Here is a 20691-nt window from a genome sequence, read left to right as displayed (position 1 = left end):
AAGTAATCAAAACATTAAAAAGTTATATTATTATCAAGACACTTAAACAGAAAAATGTTCCTTCAAACTCTCAAGCTGGGGAATCTTCCCTAACACTTCTCAGAGACTACAAATATTCTTAGAAAACAGGGTTACTAAAGAACAGCTGTGGTGGACCTTGAAACCTCTCACAGTCCAGAGAACGTTGTGGGAATTTCTTCAAAATGACTAAAAATACATAAAGCATGATAAAGTTCTATTATTTTATAGAACAATATAGTAAGCAAAAAAAAGATTTTAATACCTTATTTTTCTCCTCTTTCACCATTTTGAAAGAGGTTAATGAAGGTAATCTACCTACCACCACCCAAAATACTTGGTTCCTTATGCTTATGCACATGAATGACAAAGAAGTTCCTACCTCGGGTTAATCTTTGATTCTTCCATCATTTTCTTGAAATCCTCCTTGGCCTGCATTATTTTGTTTTTCTTCTCCTTGCGCTCCTCTTCTGCCCGGGTTTTCACATACTGATCAAATACCTGCAGAAACAACACCAAACATAAAACCTGCACCCACACCAGCTCTAGGCAAGGAGGGAGAAAATCCCACTTCTTTCCTTTTCCCCTGGCCCCTTCCTCCCACCACAGAACCAATACAGACAAGGCAGAAAGAATGGTTACAAGTGCTTTGCACTTCAATATGTGAATTACTCCAGTATATTGAGCGTGGGATCTGAGAACAGTGAACAGTTCCTTACAAGTTCCAGTTAACATCTCACTGGGACTTGTGTTTAAGCAAGCAGACACTTCTTGTGTTTTGGAGTTTTCTGTTTCCGTCCGTCTATTCAAAGCCTCCTGAGTGAGAACTTGCTTAAGAATAAATGAGGTGGTTGGGATTTTTTAATTACTTTTTATCACTATTATTTTTTCAACCGCATTAATCATTACTCCAGTCGTTTGACAAGATACGGAAGATTCTGATCACTTCATTCAGGTTTTGGAAGTTTTTGTACGCATACAACTTTTACTGCGCTAAAACGCTGCATCTTGAAACAGCAGAACCACCAACCAGCTTCTTTTGGCTTTTCCAATTTCACAACAAACCCCAATCATAACAAAAATCTCTTCCAACACTGATTACTCAGAAAGGCTTGCATGGAGCAAAAATAATTGGCGGAGGATTTAGATACCAGCAGCAGCTGGAAGGAGAGTGAATTTCACTTCTTTACCTGTTTCCTTTCTTTAGGGTTGAGAAGTAAATAACGAGGATCAAAAACTATCTTGTGCAGTTCTTTCTCCCACGTCGAAAAAGCAGAGACCTTTAATTAAAAATAAAGTCAGACTTTAACTGAGGCTTAATTTATCTTGAATATACAGAGGTTGTACAGTTTTGCTTAAAAAATATAAGGCATGAAAAGATAAAGACAAACTCATGGTGAAGTTTTCATCACTAATAGATGATGAGCTATGGGGGGTGGCCAGAGCAAATTCCAACACTAATTGGCTCTGAAAACTTTAAATAGTAACACACACTTAATCACTCATTAAAATAACTACTGCTGTGTGACATTAAAAGAAAACTGAGAAGTCACTGTTGAGATTTTGTGTTTTGAGAAAAAATACAGAGCAGATGTTGGATATAAGTGCTATGATTTGTAAACAACAGTTCTGGTACAAGAGATTCCAACTTAAACAGGCTCAAGTTAATCTTAGGAAAGCTTTATTACAATTAACCCATGACATTTAGTTGTTGAAACTAAAAAAAGCTCACTGGCAGCTGGAACCACTTCACATATTTAACTTCCAAAAAAACTGAATTTACACTCTAATAGTCTAATTTGTTTACCAGAACTGATTGGTACAAAGCAAATTCCCAATTTAGTTAGCTAAAAATAAAAAGTCTTCCATTTAAGGATAAGGATGTACAAACTATTTACTGCTTCTCTACCGAATTTTACTACTTACTGGAACTTACTGCTTTTCCCATGTAGGAACACCTCCCAAAACATTAAGTGTCCATTTCTTATTTATTTTCACTTGCATCTTCCAATTTTATGCTTACTTAACTTGGATTTTATTTTATTTTTTTCCTCTCTCCTCGCCCCTCACCTCCATCTTTAAACTGTTTAATTCCACCTATTTAGAAATGAAATGTTGCTGATTTTAACATTCACTGAAATATAGGCTCTTGTACCAAACACAACCACGAATTGGAAGAATTACAAACTGTTCTCCTCGCATAAAGTGCTGCAGGTCCTGAACTGGCTAAGAACTGAGATTTCTGTCTGATCCTCCTCTCACCCCTTCGCCCAGTCACTCATTCACACACACGCTTATTTCCCTAACCCCTCTTTCTAGAAGCATGTCCTTGAATTGTTTCATCCGAGCCTCCAAAGGGACGATGGCTCTCTCTCGAGCAGCTTTAATTTCAGCTTCCATAGCAGCCTCCTTCTCTGAGTCAATATCTTTGTTATCATCCTTCCTGGGAAAAAAAAGAAAATTAAATATACAGTATGACTTGGGAAGCAGCAACTCAGCTCTGCGGGTCAGAGGTTAAATGGTAACAGGTCACACAACAGATGGGACAGGTTAATTCAGAAGTACAGGCTTACAAGTCGTGACCATTCTTTGAGACTTGGATAGGAATGCTTTCGTATTGAAAGAGTTCAAGCAACCAAGATATTTTCAACAACTTCAGTGCCAACAAACGAGCCTAAGAACTTAACACGTTCTGGTTGCGTTCAGTGGCCTCGCCAGGCGTGCGCTACATTTTAGGTTAGCTGCACTAATTCTCTCATCTCCTGTTCAAGACTGTGAGGCTCTGTGAAAAAGACTACAGCAGTTAATTCAAATTGAGAATACCTTAAAATGATTAAAGCAGAAAATGTTGTAATAGAAATAGAAATTTATCCATCAAAACTTTTCTGGAAAGAAATGCACAATTTGCTGATTTATATTTACTATGGGCAAAAGTGCTTAGCTCCAAACACAAACTCACAAACTATCAACAACTTTATGATCACCACTAAGAGTATAAAACAACAAAAAAACCTGTGAAACTGTTTTTAAAACAGCATCTAGAAACGACTCCGACTAAAGCAAGGCCTACTGCTTCCATTACAGAGAGCAACGTGAAAAAGGAAATAAAACATTTGAACTACCGTAACAGAGAGAAAACAAATCTCACAGAAATAACTGCTATTAAAACCTAGACTGCTGGACTTCGTCCACCAAAGATAGATATTCATAAGCAAGATAAACAACCAACTCAAAACTTACTTGCGCTTTTTAATTTTGATTGGCTCATCCTCATTTGCTTCTTCTATAGATTCATGCTCTTCTCTAACTGTAAGAGATTTCAATACTACTTTAGGTTTTTACCTTCGGTAACTCACACACGAAGCCTTATGCAAAATCAGAGGATGGACAATACCTGCAGTACTGCTTTCTGATAAAGGAAGAGGCATTCTTAGTTGCTTCCAGAAAAATACCATCAGAACGTTTTGGGGGCACTAACAGATTTATGGCAGGCTTTGTATTTGAAATGATGAACACTGACCTTTTATTTCCAGGAAAGAAATCAGACTAAGCAGCCTAACAAAGCACATCTGGATCTCCTGATTACGTACTTGCACTTAGCTCTCCTCCAACTACCAAGCCCACGTGTCATCCCAGGATCATTTACTACAACTCATATCAGAAAGATGCCTCAACTGAGCAGCCTCTTACGTGCTCTCTGTTCTTGGCAGCTGTTTTCAAACCGTACTGTAGCTGATGTTCTTGCATTCCCACCTTCCTTCTTGAAGAAATTCCAAAACTATATGCATTTTTTTGATATGCCTACATTTTTCTCACTTGTTTGGACATTACTAATTTTGGAAATGAACACAAAATAAATGATAAATTATATTCAGACTTTTAAAGGAAGGTGAAAAGAATGCTCTTACTGAGTTTTTTCCCTTCTTCCATCCCTTTTTTGTGAGGAGGTTCTTGAATAATTTTGTCTACATCAGCTCTTCCAATGAGGTCATCTGGTCTGTCCCACATAGAAAGACGTGTGGTAGGGTTATAGAAGAAAACTCGCTCATCACCGGTCCACACCACACACCTAGAAATTCAACAGACAACAAAACGCCTTGTTTTGTCTTGTTACATCGTGCTCATATTGCCATATCACTTAAAGAAACTGGATTGTTTTGGTTGGCAGCTGCACCTATTCCTTCCCCAAAGCACAGAGCAGAAGTAGCAAACAATGTTGGGGGGCCAGAATTTCATACCAGATCAGGAGGAACCGGCAGCAGATGAAGGGGAATGGGCTAAGGAAGCTCTGCTGGTAATGTACCTCCCAGACTGCAGTGAGCGTGAGATACAAAGACTATGCTACAAAGACTGCTGCCTGAAGGAATCCAATGTTATTGGGATCAGAAGTGTGCCATGAAAGGATCTTCATGCACTATTACTTGTTCTACCTATCCAGCAACATTCCTTGTGATGTTTCAGTCCTCCAGTTGCAGGCTGCAGGGAAAATCAGTACCTACCAAGGGGTTCCTGGAATAGGGGTGGTTGCAACTGGCTTGGCTTTCTGAGCTGCTTTTTCTTCTTCAGTCATTTCTTCCTCTTTTGGCTCCTCAAGATAAAAGCAAGCAAACAAAGAAACAAACAAACAACAAAATCAAGTTACAGGATTTAGGCAATGATAGCTAGGCAACTACTTGTTTATTACAGGGTAATGTACTTGTTTTAAACGAGCAATTGTATTTTGAAACAATGCTAATCACCAGCTCACAATTTCACCTCAACCACACTTCAAACAAAAGCACTGGAATTTCATCACACAGACTGTCAGAGCTGCTCCAAAACTCAATCTAGGAAACCTCCAGGTGTTTGCTTCGCTTAGACTTCACTGAAACCTTACTCAAATACTTTCCTAGGTCTGCACAAATCTTTGACATAGTTCATCAAGGACTAAAATGCAGGGGCAAAGAAATATGTATTTGGTCTTAAAATCCATGTATCCAAAACAAAGACGTGGAGCATGAAACAGTCGAAATTCTGCAATGACCTTTGTAACAGAAATAAACAAACGAGCTGCAACCTCAAAAGTAAACAGGATGCAGGGGTAGCAAAAATAATAACTGAATTCTGTGTTTTTGCTAAGAAGTGTACATACAGGTTCACAGAAATCAATATAAAAACATTTATTTCATTTATTTTCATTCAAGCACCTTGGCATCTTCAAAACCTGTGCTTTTTCAGCATGACAAAATCCCTTTCAGGAAAAAAAAAAGGCTGATTTTTTTTTACTGCAGCACAAGCACTGAACACCTTCTAGCACAGGCCTTCCTAACAAACTAACCAGATTGTTACAGCACATGGAAAAGTGCAACTTTGGTTTCAAAGTAGTAAAGAAACAAAGCAATAGCTATTTAGGGATTTTAAAGGAAAAGTTTCATTTTTGTGAACACCTTCAGAAGAGCAAAAGATGATTACATCTGTGCAATCAGATTACCTTTTTTCTTTTTGCTATGTTCATATTAATTTTGTAACTTAATTCATGTTCCTTTTTTTTTTTTTCAGTTGCCTTTTTCTGTTAAAAAATGCTAAGGCCGAAGAAAAGAAGAAAAAAAAAGAAAAAGGCTTTCAAAAATAACCCCCAGAAATTCAAGAACTCAGATTACTAACCATGCTTCCTGTCAATAATGCCTGGTCTACAGATGCATCCACCCCTGCAGGATGTAGGAACTAACATGACGATACTATTTGGTTGCAAGGTCTTTTACCTCCTTTATAAGTTCTTTTATAGGTTCTTCTTTTGGCTCTTCTTCCTCCGTCTCCATTGGTAAGGGTTCCTCTGTAGGTTCTTTAATTGTCTCTTTAATCTTCTCTTCCATTTTTTCTGCATAAAGATAAAATTCTCCTTACTATTGTTAACAAACAATCATAGAAACAGTCGTGTTTTTTCCAGTACGATTGTCCAGCACAACAGCAAAAACAAAACTGATTTTCACTGTATTTTCACCACATTCCATTCTTGCACTTTACAACATCTGCTTACAAAGACGTGATTATCTCCAGTACAAGATCTATTTGGGACTGAACATGGACAATCTATTAAAAGGCCAGCTGAACGCAGCACCCTCCAGAGCAAGTGCCGAGTTCTGCATTCTGGTTACAAAAACGCCATGCATCGCCACAGGCTCGGGGCAGACTGGCTCAAAAGCTGCATGGAGGAAAAGGATCTGGGGTGGCCAGCTGACAGTCAGCCCAACACGAGCCAGCACTGCACACAGGTGGCCAAAGAGACCAATGGCACCCTGGCTCTGTATCAGATCCTCTCAGCGCAGCCAGCAGGAGCAAGGAGGTGCCTGTTGTCTGCACTCAGCACAGGTGAGGCTGCACCTCCACACTGTGCTCACCGAGGCCCTGGAGCGTGTCCAGAGGAGGACGAGGCAGCTGCGAGGGCTCTGCAGCACAAGTCTTACGAGGGGTGGCTGAGGGAGCCGGGATGGTTCAACCTGGAGAAGAGGAGGATCGGGGGAGATCTTATCACTCTACTGCTCCCAAAAGGAGGCTGTGGTAAGGTGGGGGATCAGCCTCTGCTCCCAGCTAACGGCAACAGGATGAGAGGTGATGGCCTCCCATTGCACCAGAGGAGACATTAAGATAATAAGAAAAAATTCTCCTCGAAAAGGATGGTGAGATACGGGGACAGGCTGCCCAGGGAAGCAGTGGAGTCACTGTCCCTGGAGGCGTTGAAGAAAAGGGCAGATGTGTCACTGAGTGACATGGGCTAGAGTTGGTTGAATTATTAGAAAGATGGATATCAATTACTTAAATAACTGTATGAATGTCTAAACAATGACTTCTTGTTACCAAAAGAACCATCAGACAATAAAAGGAAGGACTTTCTGGTCTGACTGGATTTTCTTCCCCAAAAAAGACCTTACACACTGAATAAGAGCCACGAGATTCTTCCTCTTTCTTACTTCTTTCCAATACAAGTATTTTCCTCCAAAGGAACAACACCCACGGACACAAAGTGGATTAGAACAAATGCAAGTTGCAGAACATGATCAGAGCACAACTTCAGACTTAGTGGACAGGAGGCAATTTCCTTTTTCTTCATACTTCAAAGCTGTTTACAAACTCAGCCTCGCACTTTGCCTTCAGAATTTTAATGACTTTCATTTTCCCTGGTTTACAAACTTTAAAATAAATGATCTTTTCCCCCATTTTCTATCTTCCTGTAATTGAGGTCTCCTCAAATTTGCGAGTCTGTACAGTACTTAGATTCTACAGGAGAGGAAAGGTGCATCTTAGATTGCCACTTCAGACTCGTGACTTGAATGGATCCATACAATCAAGGTGTAAAGATTCGTTTAAGACTGATGGGGGATTAGAGAACTTCTTGTTCACATTTCGAACACAACCATCACTAGTCTAAGCAGTTCTGCCCCCCCCCAATAGCTACATTTAAAAAAACAGCACCTTTTTCTTTCAGTTCTTGGGGTTTTTCCCACGTTGATTCCAAAGTCCTGTTGTTGTAATAGTACGTCTTCCCATCCGCTGTCTTGTACTCTGTCCACTCCGACACTGCAGTTGCTCCGGCCAGAGTGGCAGGTGAAGCAGCAATGGCGACCTGAGGGTGGATCATCGGAACGATGGGAGGCGCCATTCCTGGCAAGACACCTGCAGGAAGGGGGAGCAAACAGAGGAGAGGAGAGAAAAGAGAAGGAAACAGACCAGTGAGTGACAATGAAATACCAGAGACCCCAAACCTGGCACGTTTCTGACTGACTTCACAAGTAATCAACCCACATCAAAAAAGGTTATTTTCTACATGAGATTGAAAGCAATGCACTGTTACTGGGTTTTCTTCCTACGTATTAATGAACACTAATGCCCATATTACCAGGAAAGTTACATAAATGCAACTTAATTTTAATTAATATTCAATTCTGCATAGCACAAGGACAGCTGGGCTTTAGATGTTTGCTTTAATACGTCAAAGGAGATGTATTTTTAAAGTATGCTTTTATTATTTCTCCAGAGTGATTTAAACTGCGGAATAGTTCTGTCATTTTAGGATATTCCTAAAGCTGCTGTGAAAAGAAACAATGCTGCCCTGACTCTGAGCCACAGGATGTGTTATGGAGCAGAACTTTGCTAAGTCTTAAATCCTGACTTCATCCTAGCATCAATTCACAGCCTTGGATTACAAGCAAAAAGAATGAAACTATTTCAGAGTTTGTGATGGTTCTGTTTAGTAGTAAAGACTGGAAAAAAATGTTTTATTCACATCCTAAAGCAAAATGACAAGCAAATATGGAAAATAAAACAACCAAAACGCTACATAATTATTTCTCTGCTCTATCAAACAAAATGGATATACTGACCATGTTTTGAGGGACAACTTCTAGAAGAGCAAGCTGGATATGACTAGCACTACGAGATCACAATTTTGGACTTTTAACATTGACGTGAAAATTGTTTCTCTTTAAATAAAGGAGAAGGTACACACTACACATTGCCATGAACTTATTTCAGTAAATGGCTTCTCTTAAGTGCACAATTTGAAAAATGGTAAGTTTCATAGTAAGACACAAAACACGCACACCAACACGCGAGCACAACCATGGCACTGACATGAGGGGGGAAAACAAAAATCCACACACAGGAAACTGCTAACTGAGAAGTATGGGCATGAAAAGGGACACAGCTATCACAGAACTCAATGGTTACAGAACACTGTCCTGGGTTTGATGTACAAAATTAGCTGACGCTAACAGCTAATTGGGAAAGCTACTTCCTGGCCAAACATGGCATTTGCATTTATACTGGTTTTGAAAATAAAGTGTGTGTGTGTGTGTGTATATATATATATATATTCAATCAATTGGAGAAGCAAATAAATAAATAAAATATAAAGCACAACATTCACTACCATGCCAACTTACAGACAAAACGAACTAAGATGGGTTTGAAAATTACCGGTCTTGGTGGTAGCGACTGTCTTTACATACGGGCAGCTGACTATTTGCATCATTGCTACACCTGCAAAACGGATAAGCAAGCATGTTGGAAAGCTGCCATGGTACGTCAGCTACCACTGGGAGTCTGGGTGCTAAGACCTCCTGCCACAATTTGGGATGCCATTCGGCAGGCAATGAGAGCCTCCCGGCAAGAGAACAAACGTTTTTCACACTGATATTTTATGCCAGATCCAATTTCAAATTAATCTTAAGCTGTAGCAACAGTTTCTACCTCCATTAAACCATCTTTTCAGCAATTACTGGGATGCTGCTTAGAAAAAATAAGTGTGCATTGATGACTCAGGGGTTTAAGTTCATTCAGGGGGGAACAGAGCCCTGCATGCAGGGGCAGCACCACGGGAGCAGATCCTGCTAATGGAGATGTTCTCCACAGACAGCATTCGCTCAGGCAGAGCCATGCGAGCAGCAGCAGCAAAGTGAAGCTATCAGCACTGCTGCTGTGCCTGGAAGGTGCAGGGAAGGGCAGCAGGACAGGCAGCCCGGCGAGCACAGCAGGGAGCTGTGGGGTGAGAGCTGCACTCTGCACTCCGGAGGAGACGCGGGGTGGGGGAAGGCTGCGGCTGGAAGAAAGGGGTGCAGCAGTAAAAGCCACGAAGCTGCAGAGGTACACGGCACTGTGCTGCTGCAGAGGCAACAAACGTGGCCCTCGTTTTTCATTTCCTAGAAAGCTGCGAGCTGAAAATGCTCTAAAAACAGCATCAGCCCTCAAAAGGCAGCAGCACAAACTTCTCTGCTCTCCAGCTCCTAAGAAATGGCACAGCCCAAAGGGGAAGCATCAAATCCTCCTCAATCAGATGGAAAATTTAGTAAGAAATTAGATAGGGAGAAGGAGAATGCATTTCCCAAACTCTTCATTTTCGGCTATGGAAGCAAACTGCAGAAGTTCTCTCTGCATTAGTCAGGTTTTGACTCTCGGAAACAGGAATGCTTCAGAAACTTCTTCCCCTAACCTGTATCAACGCCCCCATGCAAAGCTGGAAAACCTCCAGTACAAAGTGAAATTAAACCCCTGTGTTTGTAACAAATGTAACTACTGTTTTTCTTCAGTAGAGATCTAGTACCAAAAGCATACTAAAAATACTGCCAATTTATTTCAAAAATATTTGTGAGAAGATAGAATTGCAATGACCTTTACTAAATACTTCCATGAAAGAATCCAAAACAAGTCTTATAAAAAAAAGTGTGAATTGAGACACAAAAACATTGACTCAAACAGCACTGAATGAAGTATTTGTCTAAATTTAGGAGGAATCATGTTATGCACTTGAAGACGAACGAGCAGATTCGTTTTGTTACGGAAGTTACAGCATGTCTCAGCAGGGCAGCAGGACCTGCGCCGCCGCGGGATCGCAGTGCAGAGATCCTGCAGTGCAGATCACACTGAGCAACACCCGAGCTGTTTCCTCTGCCAAGCTCCAACATACAGCTACTTTTAACAGACGAATTAAGAGAAAGCAGACTTACTTTTTAAGATCTGAGATTACGAGATATCACTAATCAACTCTTCCATTGCTCCGTCTTACTACAGCGTAATGCAGAGAGCAGCTTTGAAATCACATGGCAATGGCATTCATCAGCTCTGTCTCTGCAACTTGAGAACAATCCAGCTAACTTTATGCAAGGTGCCGAAAGTCCCAAATATCTGCACATGACACTTTATGAGCCTTTTGGAATTCACCTTGTACTGCCGTGGAGTCGTCTTAACTTCTTTTCACTTTCTCTTCATTGTCGTTTAAAGATTTCCTTCTCTTTGATGGTGGCTATGACTATTACAATCAAGCTAGAGCTGGCTGAAAGGATTAAGCTGTTTTTATCCTGTGATCAGGCAAACTAGCAACTTAGACTCATTAGTGGGAACAGACTCTTTGCTGCCAGGTATCCTCCCATATGTAATGAGTTCAACCCAGAAGGCTCATCTCACCAAAGACAGTACCAGGAAAGCTTTGGAAGAACCATGTTCTCAAACATGAGCTTAAGAAGAAGACTGACGCTCTGTCTTTCCTCCTGTATTGCAATACCCAAGGAACTCTTTAACAAGAAAAGAGCACCAAACCAACCACAGCCCCACCCCATCCCACCGGCACCCATCCCTGCTGCTTCAACCATCCCCACGTTAGCAGAGTTCACACCTCAGTGGCTGAGCAAATCCCCCTAACGTGCACCAACCCTTCACGCTCTGCTGACAATGTCAAGAACTGCTGCTGAGAACAGCTGGCTGACTGCTGCTGAGGCCACTTCTGCTGTTCTCTAAACCTCACAACACACTGACATCAACATCCTCCCTGTATCCTTCATCTATTTTTCATTCAGCTTTGGATATTATGCTCAGAACAATATTTTTGCCTATGCTAGAATAGTGAGAGCTACACTGTGACAGCCTTTCCAAGCACAGCACAGATGACAACAGCTCACTGTTTGACAAAAAATACTCTTTTAGAATGAGCAACTGTAACTCAGTCCTCTCTTCTTGTCTCTCAAAAAAATGCTTTTTATTCCACGCATTTCTAACTAATTAGCAAAACTCATCTCCATCTCAGCTGCCTTGACATCTCTATCTTTTGACAAAAGAAGGTGTGGGAACTGTCCTAGAGTATTATTTCTCATCCAATCCATTCACTTGAAGGTCAAGAGCACCCCTCCTATGTACTGCACCCATGTACTGAAGGTACAGGAGAAAGAGTCACCTTGCTCTGTCTGTCCACAAGCACAAGGAGGCAGCTGAGAGTCCTTCCTCGTACATAGAAACTAACTCATATCCACCACAACCACAACCTAAAACCTTTCCTTGCAACAGAAAACCATCAGTGTATAGTTCATGATATTGCACATAGGGGAAAAAAAAGGTGATCACTTTTGAACTAGAGCAGGAACTCAACGGGAACTCACTGCAAACTGAATTATCTAATTAAGAATCAGTCAGGACCCGTTCAACGATTACAAACAGCAAGTCCAAAGTTTTGCCAGCCTAAAATATTCCAGTATCTAACTAAACATTTGATTGAAACCTGATAAAATTTGATTTACGTAGACACCAGAGAGCTCCCACCTAAGACTTCTTCACAGTAGACTTTGCATCTGAATCTAGTATCCTGAATACCTTCATTTAAATTGTCCCCAGTTTAAACCTCCACATTTTGCTTCAATTTTCGGCATCATACTTGAGAGCTGCAACAGAAGAGAGCTGAAAACTCCTGACATCATCAAAGGCAGTGCATCTGAATGGTAACTTTTCCTGCTCACAGGTTATTTTAATCTATTTTTTGGGGGGAGGGGCGTGCAACCCATGTCCTAATAATACTCAAACACAAGACTCAGGTCTAAATCGAGCAAGCAGAATAAAATTAAAGTGAAACTGTGATCGGCAGAATGCAGTCCTCCCGTACTCTCAGCCACGTATAGATTCTGTCCAGAATCTCACTCTTAAACGGGCCGATGAGATGGACTCATGGACTCCTGCTGTAAGACAAGAACTGCACTAAACACTCCCTGCTATTTTCAACAATCTAAAACCAAAAACGTTTACATGGTTAAATGTACCTATTTTCTGGTATGGATATCAAAACATTAGTAGTGAAAATTTAACGCTCACTGTTAATTAAAAAGTCTGTCTGCTATCCCTGAATTCTTTCAAAAATGCTCTAAGTGGAGAGGATTCAGGCAAGTTCCATACACAGTGGACACATGAGTGCAAACAAATTGACAACATGGACATGTAGCGGACAAGACAATCACAGTTTGCCAATTTACCTGGAAGTGGAATAGGCATGCCAGGAAGGGGGACACGAAATGGAGGTACCATTACTGGTGGAAAAGCAGGAATTGCTGCAGTTGGTTGAGGTACTGCATGAGGAACTGCAGGAGGCAATGTCTGTGGGACTGGCTGGGGTACAGTCTGCACAGGTGTAGCAGAAGGAGCAGAGGTTGAAACACTGACTGATGGTGTGGCAACTGAAACACCCGAACTTGGGGTCTGGTCTTGTGTAGTAGGTGCTGATAAAAAACAAAACAAAAAAACAAAGAACACCTTGTATCTCAGATACTGCAATATATTCGCTGCAAACATACTGGCTCTCTGTTTCCCAGCAGATGTCACATAAGCAGGTATGCTTAGAATCAACAGGAAGACACTCTTGGACAGAAAATAGCTTTTGCCTTCTCTGTAACACTGAGTTACACAAAGGAAGTCCATTTCAGATTTTACTTTGTACCATTCGTTACTGCTAACAGGACCGTATGGAGGCAAGAGTACAGCAAAGGACAGAGCTCATTCAGTGAATACATCAACTTCTACTCTGCATCCCTGTTCAGAAGAACAGAAAGGGAACATTACAGAAAGTTTCAAATGGAAAAAGCTTATTCTTATATTGAATTAACAAAGGTTCCATTGTAGTGAGCGTAATAACCAGCACGTGCATGACAACAGTTCATTTAAACCATGCTCATGGATTTGTGATCCAAGAATGGACAAATGTCAATTAAGGAATGTGTAATTAAGCACGGAAAAGGAAAGTACTTTTTGTTCAGAAGCTGCAAGAACTTTCTTGGTTTTCAGTGCCTCGCAGTGGAAAAAGACAATACCAGAATTCAATTCAGCAATCCCTGTAGCATGCCTGAAATCAGCATGTAACCAGGAGCAGTGCTGCACAACAGAAACTAGAGACCTGATGGCTCGAAGTCAACGGCCAGCCCTGACATTCATACTCTGAGGTTTGGTAGGGGAGGAACTGTTGAAAAATGTGTTAATAACAAAAAACAACCAAAACCCCCAGCTTATAAGCACATGATATATGGGCACCCTGGATGCCTTCTTTATTTAACCATAACCAGAAGCACTCCCAACCAGGTATCAGTATTAAGCTACTTAGAAGAAGATATTTGGTTTGTTGTTCTTAAGTGCTTCAGGACGAGAGAGAGTTCTTAGCCTAAAATTTAGGGAAACAGAGCCAAGAGTGAGCAGGTGATTTGTTTTAAGGCCTGCATCAAATCAGTACCAGACGAGGTACCAGAAGCCCCAGACTTTTACAGGCCAAGCCCAAGAGTTGTAAAATTATTTCAACTGATAAATGTTATCACCTGGGCACAGACACCAACAGTCACAGTTCTTGAAAGCAAAGACAAAGCTTAGCAGGTAGAACAGGCAGAAGCAGAACAGACTCTTAGCATTTAGTACCAAGACATTTTGCTTCAGAGAAGGTGCATGAAGAGCGACATCAAAACTAGGAGCAGTTCTCAGAAATCTATGCCAGCACCAAACGTTCACCTTCTGCCTGCTTCCAGTTTCTCAGCAAAATGGCCGCAGCCTCAGGTGATGACACCAGACCTATTTCAACACAGCAGCTGATCACAGCTTTATCTTTCATATTAAAGCCCTGAAAAGTTTTGAGCAATGCAGACCTTTTGCTCCTTCACTGACCTCCTTCCAGGACTAACAAACCATACCTTGTGGGGTACCCAAATGTCACTTGCTTTCAAACAAAGATACCAGAAGTTTGGGTTAAAAAAATTAAGCCTGACTTGTCCCTCTTGTGACAGCATTAAGGTCAAATATTTCAGTGGGACGCATCTGTGTGCTAGAGCTGGAGTTCAGACAGCTCAGCAATTGCTCATCTTCTGCAGAGGATTTTGCCTAGCCCACTGTACGTTTCTGCCAGCACAGCCGCTACAAGGGCTATTAAACAGGCTTCCAGAGCAGCAGAGATGCTGTGCTTTCAGTGCCCTGCACACGGGCAGAACACAAACCAAAGCGTTTGTTAATTAGCATGCCTTGCTTTGTCCACACACTGCGATTTTACTCAATTGTTTGCTGGTGACATATGCATGCAGACAGATTTGAGTACCTAAGATAAGAAGCTGTGTCAACGCTCTAGAGGCATTTGTGAGCATATATATGCCAAAGTGTATTGTAAACTATTGCTACATATAAACATTCATTATGTCCATGCTGCATAAATAAGACCCCTAAACTCCTGGGGTTTCTGAGTAAGAAAATCCTTAAAAGCAAAGGCTTAGACCATGTAATCAGCAGTAATCTTCAGAGTCTTATTCAAAGGTCAGCTGTGAATAATAATGGGGCTAAGGACTTTCTTTTTCCGTTTTTGTGCAGCTCCAGCAAATGCAAACTTATGAGGCTCAGCTAGAAAGCTACTAGTGGTAAAAATAAGACATCAGAAGCAGCTCTATTCTGCAATCAACCAATTCTACGTAGCCCAAAAGCAGCACTGAAAGATTTCCTCTTAAAGCAACAAATGCAGTTTTGGAAACAGAGGAAATTGGTACAATTGTAATTCCTACCTCAATTTTTTTAGTTTTTTTTCTTTTGAGAGGTACTTTTAAAACCAGCTTTGCTTTAACTGCAGTCAAAAGGAAATGAATGTATAATAGCTTTGATATGATGTGATTAAAAAAAAAAAAAAAAAAAAACAACAACACACAAAGACCTAAAGAAAAAGGGCTGCATGCTGACCGAGATTCGCCTACCCCAGCACAGTACTACTCTAACTCTTCCAAATCAGGAAAAAAAAACAACAACAAAACCCATGCAATGTTCTCATGGATTAAATGTACTTTGAACACATCCCACTCTAGGTGGAAATTGCTTCCTGCTGGATGCTCAGCTTTCGCTGCAGCAGCTCCCCAAAGCAGCACCCCAACAGCACAAAGCTGAGAAGCCCCCAGGGACTCACTGGAATTTGTCTGTGAAACCGACGTGGCCGTGGTTGTGGTAGAGGTTGTGGAGGACTGAGTGCTCGAGGAGGTCGATGGCGACGCGGCACTGCTGGTTGTTGGTGTGGAGGCCCCGACCTGGGCCTGGGCTGCCAGCATCGGCGTCAGCTCCGACTGCTGGATGACTTTCACCCCGTCCGGTTTAGTCCACGCTGACTCACGCGTGCGTGCGTTGTAGAAATAGACCTACGAGTTAAGGATGTCACTATCAAACAGGTGCAATGCAGAAAGGGAGCATTCATCAGTGCTTCAGCTACTCCTGCTCTAAGCGCAACTACGTAACTTTCACAAGAGCATCCATAGAATTATACGGGATTTTACCACGCAAGCTTTTTTAAAGATCTGGGGCGCCCGCATGCAGGACTGTACAAGGCAACACCTTGACAACGGCAGGCAACACGCGTGGCTCTGCTGCCCCTGGTGACCGTCTCACCTTGCCGTCTGGAGTTTTGTTCTCCACCCATATCTCCTCAGCCGGGGGCATCGCTGGCGTCCCAGGGGCAGTGACAGGCGGCATCCCCGGAGGGAACATCATTCCGGGAGGTGGGGGCATGCTGCCCATGGGAGGAGGCATAAATGGTGGTCTCTGAAGGCAAACAACAGTAATAATGTAATACCATACTCAAGCTTGCATTTACTGAAGCATCAACGCTCATTACAACCACGCTGAGGGTGACTGCCCATCCTGAGAGCTTTAACAAACCAACCTCGGCTCAGAGAACTCCCCAGCAAACCACCGAGCATGGCAGAACAGCAGAGGGAAGGACTGCACACCTGAGACATTGCTGTAAATGCAAAGCAGCAGGAAGGAGTGGTATGAAAAGGAGCGGGGTGAGGGAAAACTACTCTCTGAAAAAGGAGAAAAAATCCCTAGGCAAAAAAGAACGAGTGGTGGAACTATTCCTGAGTAACTGCCCCTCAGACTGCTCACGCTGTGAAGCAAAATGATTTCTTGCATTACTACTGCAGTCACACAATGATAATTATTTAAAGATTAAAATCACAAGCAAGCATCCCGTTAATTAGCACAGTAGAGCTGTAGATTTTATTACAATCCACTACGCATCTCAAACATCCATTAGCTAGAACACTAGCTAATGCTAATTAAAAAAAAAAAAAAATCACACATCTTCACTGTCACATGATCAGAAGAAATCCAGAACTGCCCTGCACATTCGCTCTCACGTGAAAACTGAATGCCTGGTTTTCTAATTAGAGGTACGTTCATTTGTCTCACTTGTTTATTTGGACTGTTCTGAAATTTCCTGTGTGTAACAAGCACAACAGATGCTCCCCTATAAAAAACGGCAGTTGACAAAATTCATCAACTTGTTTAATTCACTCTGCAGGCACCTACAACTGCCCAATTATCCACATAACTCCTGTTTTAATTAAACTTCAGAAGATTTCCTCCTGCAAAAGCAATACCGAGACAGTTCACCACAAAAGCTTCCAGCCCTACCCTCCTATCTGACGGGCTCCATACAGAAATGCACACACACAGCAGGACGGACGAAGGCTCTGCTGATGTGGTGATGTTTGCCCATCACAACATTGGAAACCCCTTAGCAGCAACTGGGTGGCTCAGTGGGATGTGCCGTGCAAGCCAGCACCGAGCTGCACCCACGCTCTGGAATCTGAGTCCTACCCATGGCAGTGTTCAGTGTGTGCAGCATCCTTGGATCCTGTACACATTTGGCTTCTTTTGAAAGTTTTCCTGAGATCTCTGCTCTAAGAGATGCATTTTTAACTACTTTTTAAACTCATGTGCCAGCTCTGATTTTTGCTCCGTACCACTGTAAAGGAAGTCAAAAGGCCACCGACAGGATTAAAAACTAACGAGAAAGCGATTAAGGTGACTTCCTTTCTTCATGACTCCTCTGCAGCTCCTCCATCTGGCCGTTTGTGATCTCTATCTTTACTACCCTGCAGCTTGTAAGAAGAACCCCAGTAGCCCACTTTGACTTTGCTGCTGCTGCTTCCTGAAGAAAAACGAGTTGGATTGATGCAGGGCAGCACGAGGAGCAGAGAAGAGGATCCAGTGTGCAGTGAGGGGATTGAGAAAACAGCTCAGCTCCCCACTAAGCACCACATCACCTTCAGAATCATGTGCAAAGCAGAGCACGGTGCCGACAGCACGAAGAAACGCAGACAAGCTTGGTGTGTGAATTTCATGTATGGCAACGAGCTGTAGAAGACATTTAGTGCATGGTGTGATTGAACAGCCACAACTAACAGCTGAGAGCAAAAGCACATTCAGAATATAAATCAAGCACACAAAACAATGAGATGTCAGGGCTCTGGGTTTCAAATTAACTGGCTGATTCTCGAAATGGTGCAGGCACCAGGAAGCATGGTCCTGTGCTTCCTTCCCAGGTCCCACAACTTCATTTCCTTCAGATCTCTCTAGTCTGAGAATGGGTGCATGAATTTTAACACCATACCAGTGGGAAAACGGGACCACAGAGCACCAAGAGAAAGGCATGGCATGTGGAAATAGCGTTAAAAAAGATTAAGCTGAGCGTGAAATCATCCAAGACCAAGAACGAGGTCCTGGTACCAGATGAAGGGAACAGAAAAGACAACTTTGCACTAGATGAGTTGTGGCTGCTGACATCCCACAAAGTTACTGTTTCCATCTTCAACTCCACAAGTCTTTTCAACTGCTTCACACTGCCAATTTCTAACACTGTGCCTCATGTCCAAGGGAAAAAAAGCCTGCTGTGGGAAACACACACATTTTTTTTTTAAAGATCTCATACTCAAGGTGATGACAGGACACAAGATGAGACTGCAGTCTGATGTTGGTTTATTTCACGTGAAATCCACATGAACTCCTTGCTCCTGCACTGGTGGCTGCTTTGCTTCCATTTCTAATGCTCCACCACTTGCATAAAGCTACATGCAGAGCCATACTCTCCCATGCATTGGGAGTGACGTGGAAAGAAGCTCCTATAGCTCAGCTGCCAAAGACATAGGCAAATCAAGACCAAAAATACCATAAAAGTACCAACAATACCATAGAATGACCCACGTCACCATGTTTTCTTTCCTTCCTGCCCACATCCCTACTCTTTCAAATAAATTTCACAGCACAGAAGTGTTCAGTACTCCACTACAAAGCGTGGATTTAAACTATTATTTAAACACCACACAGTATTATGCACCACCTACAGCCCTGCATGGTAATCACACCGTCCTGACACCCCTACATTGCTATTACAACAGAACTTTTCTTACTCCCAGATACGTCGTGCCTTTCAAACTCTGTCTAGGTATCTGCAAAGCAAGCAGAAGTACTTAAACATACAACATGATAAAAGGTGAGCAGAGATGCACCTGACTTGAGCCCAACAGGCTCACGATGCGCTCAGACTAATCCTGTAGATGCCAGGAGCACTCAAAGTTAAAAAAGAACAAAATCCAGACAAGCACCAAAGGTACTGTGAGGTAAAGAAGGTTCTCCCCCAGACAAAGGAACACACAGACTCATGTCAGTATGAAAGCTTTGTGCTGATGATTTGGTCAAACCCTGTGTCTACTCTCAGGTTTTTCAGATGTTTGCTCAGTGTTTGTCCGTTGGCAATTTCTGGTGCATCACTATTGACATAACCTTCTGAATACAGCACTGAAACAAAACATACTCGATCGCTGATTACAGATCTGCTTATCAGAATTACTGCTTGCCTATCTGACCGATCGATTGGCAGTGAGAACTAGCAGCAAACTTCCACAGCAACTGCCATTACAGTGCATGCTGGAACTCAAGTAGAATTCAGCTCACTGTACCACAGTACCTTCTGCCAGTCTGTGCTCATTCACCACTGCCCAGTAAGCAGTCACAGCACACCAGGACATCCCAGAAGGCCAACACACACATCAGCTGTGTGTTTTTCCAAGCACAGAGGGCCGTGCACAGTTAACTCTGCATTCTGCACAGCCACAGGGCACCGAAGTGCAGTTGGGTTTTGGTTAACACAGGCGGTGAACTCACTCTGCATAAACCATTAACACAGAATTGCTGTAAGGAGTTGAACGCAGGGCTCTTCACACTGCCACACGTCAGCCCGCGTTCCATAACGCCACACAGAAACGGCGTGCCATCCCAGCTGCCTTCCTCCCCCTCCTCACCGCTCTCATCTCCCCGTTCCCACAAACACGACTGACTGCCCGGCTTACCTGCAGATGCGGAGGTCCCATCGGCGGCGGGATCCCTCCCGGGGGCGGCATCGGAGGCATGTTGGGGTCGAAGGGAGGGCGCCCGAAGGGGGGGCGCGGCGGCGGCGGGGGGCCCCGCATCATCCCGAAGGGCGGTGGAGGCCGCATCAGCGGGGGGGGGCCGCGCAGCACCGCGTTCGGGGGCGGCGCCGGGCCGCGGAACCGCAGTGCCTGCTGCTGGGCCATCCTGCGGGGAGGGGAGAGAAACCGAGCTCGCTATCGTTCACTGCTGAGCTGCAGGGAAATCAATGCTCGTTAAAACAGAAAAAAAGCGAAAGCTAACGAAGCTCAACCGCGCGAGGAAAAAACACCAAGCCTGCACTACGTATGTAAAAACCACCTGCAACCTCCAGCAGATTCTTCCCTTCGCAAACTCAAAGGACGGCGCTCGTTAACTTCTACGCACGGGGAGAAACAACCGCCTGGGGCTCGAAGCGCCCCGCCAGGCCAGGCTCCAGGCCCCGAGCGCAGCACACATGCGGGGATCGCAGCGCCCGGCGCCGCTCCGAGAGCGGAACTGCGCCGCGACGGCACGAGGGGAGCAGGGAGCGGCACGGCCCGGCGCCAGGCCCGGAAGGAGGAGCCGCGTCCCGCTCCGCACCGGCACTCCCCGCCCGTCCGCGAGGTCCGGCCCAGCCCCACGGCCCCGCGCGGCGCGGACAAAGGCGGACGGGACGGGGCGGGGCGGGACGGGAGCGGAGCCCGCAGCCCGGCTTCC

The 20691-nt window shown here is 43.4% G+C and overlaps 1 protein-coding gene across 2 annotated transcripts in view; it reads right to left on the bottom strand.

Moving 5' to 3' along the window:
- TCERG1 (transcription elongation regulator 1) overlaps positions 1-20160 on the bottom strand; it is a gene marked incomplete at its 3' end in the record, with an annotated part of 30328 nt that extends 10168 nt beyond the window's left edge. The window contains exons 1-13 of one of the 2 annotated variants that reach the window (XM_079542395.1): positions 19935-20160; positions 16189-16341; positions 15716-15941; positions 12780-13022; positions 8971-9033; positions 7468-7668; positions 5760-5875; positions 4518-4606; positions 3927-4087; positions 3259-3343; positions 2326-2461; positions 1209-1298; positions 401-519 (exon numbers count right to left, since the gene is read on the bottom strand). In XM_079542395.1, the coding sequence (XP_079398521.1) occupies positions 401-519; positions 1209-1298; positions 2326-2461; positions 3259-3343; positions 3927-4087; positions 4518-4606; positions 5760-5875; positions 7468-7668; positions 8971-9033; positions 12780-13022; positions 15716-15941; positions 16189-16341; positions 19935-20159 (1907 nt within the window). In that variant the 5' untranslated portion in view covers position 20160. The remainder of the gene's footprint in view (positions 1-400; positions 520-1208; positions 1299-2325; positions 2462-3258; positions 3344-3926; positions 4088-4517; positions 4607-5759; positions 5876-7467; positions 7669-8970; positions 9034-12779; positions 13023-15715; positions 15942-16188; positions 16342-19934) is intronic. The other variant, XM_079542396.1, reaches the window with a different exon arrangement.
- Positions 20161-20691: the final 531 nt, after the last annotated feature.

Source organism: Tetrao urogallus (assembly GCF_951394365.1).
Source record: "Tetrao urogallus genome assembly, chromosome: 14".
Lineage (NCBI taxonomy): Eukaryota > Metazoa > Chordata > Aves > Galliformes > Phasianidae > Tetrao > Tetrao urogallus.
Note: the sequence above shows the minus strand (reverse complement) of the source record. Positions and strands in the feature narration are given on the sequence as shown.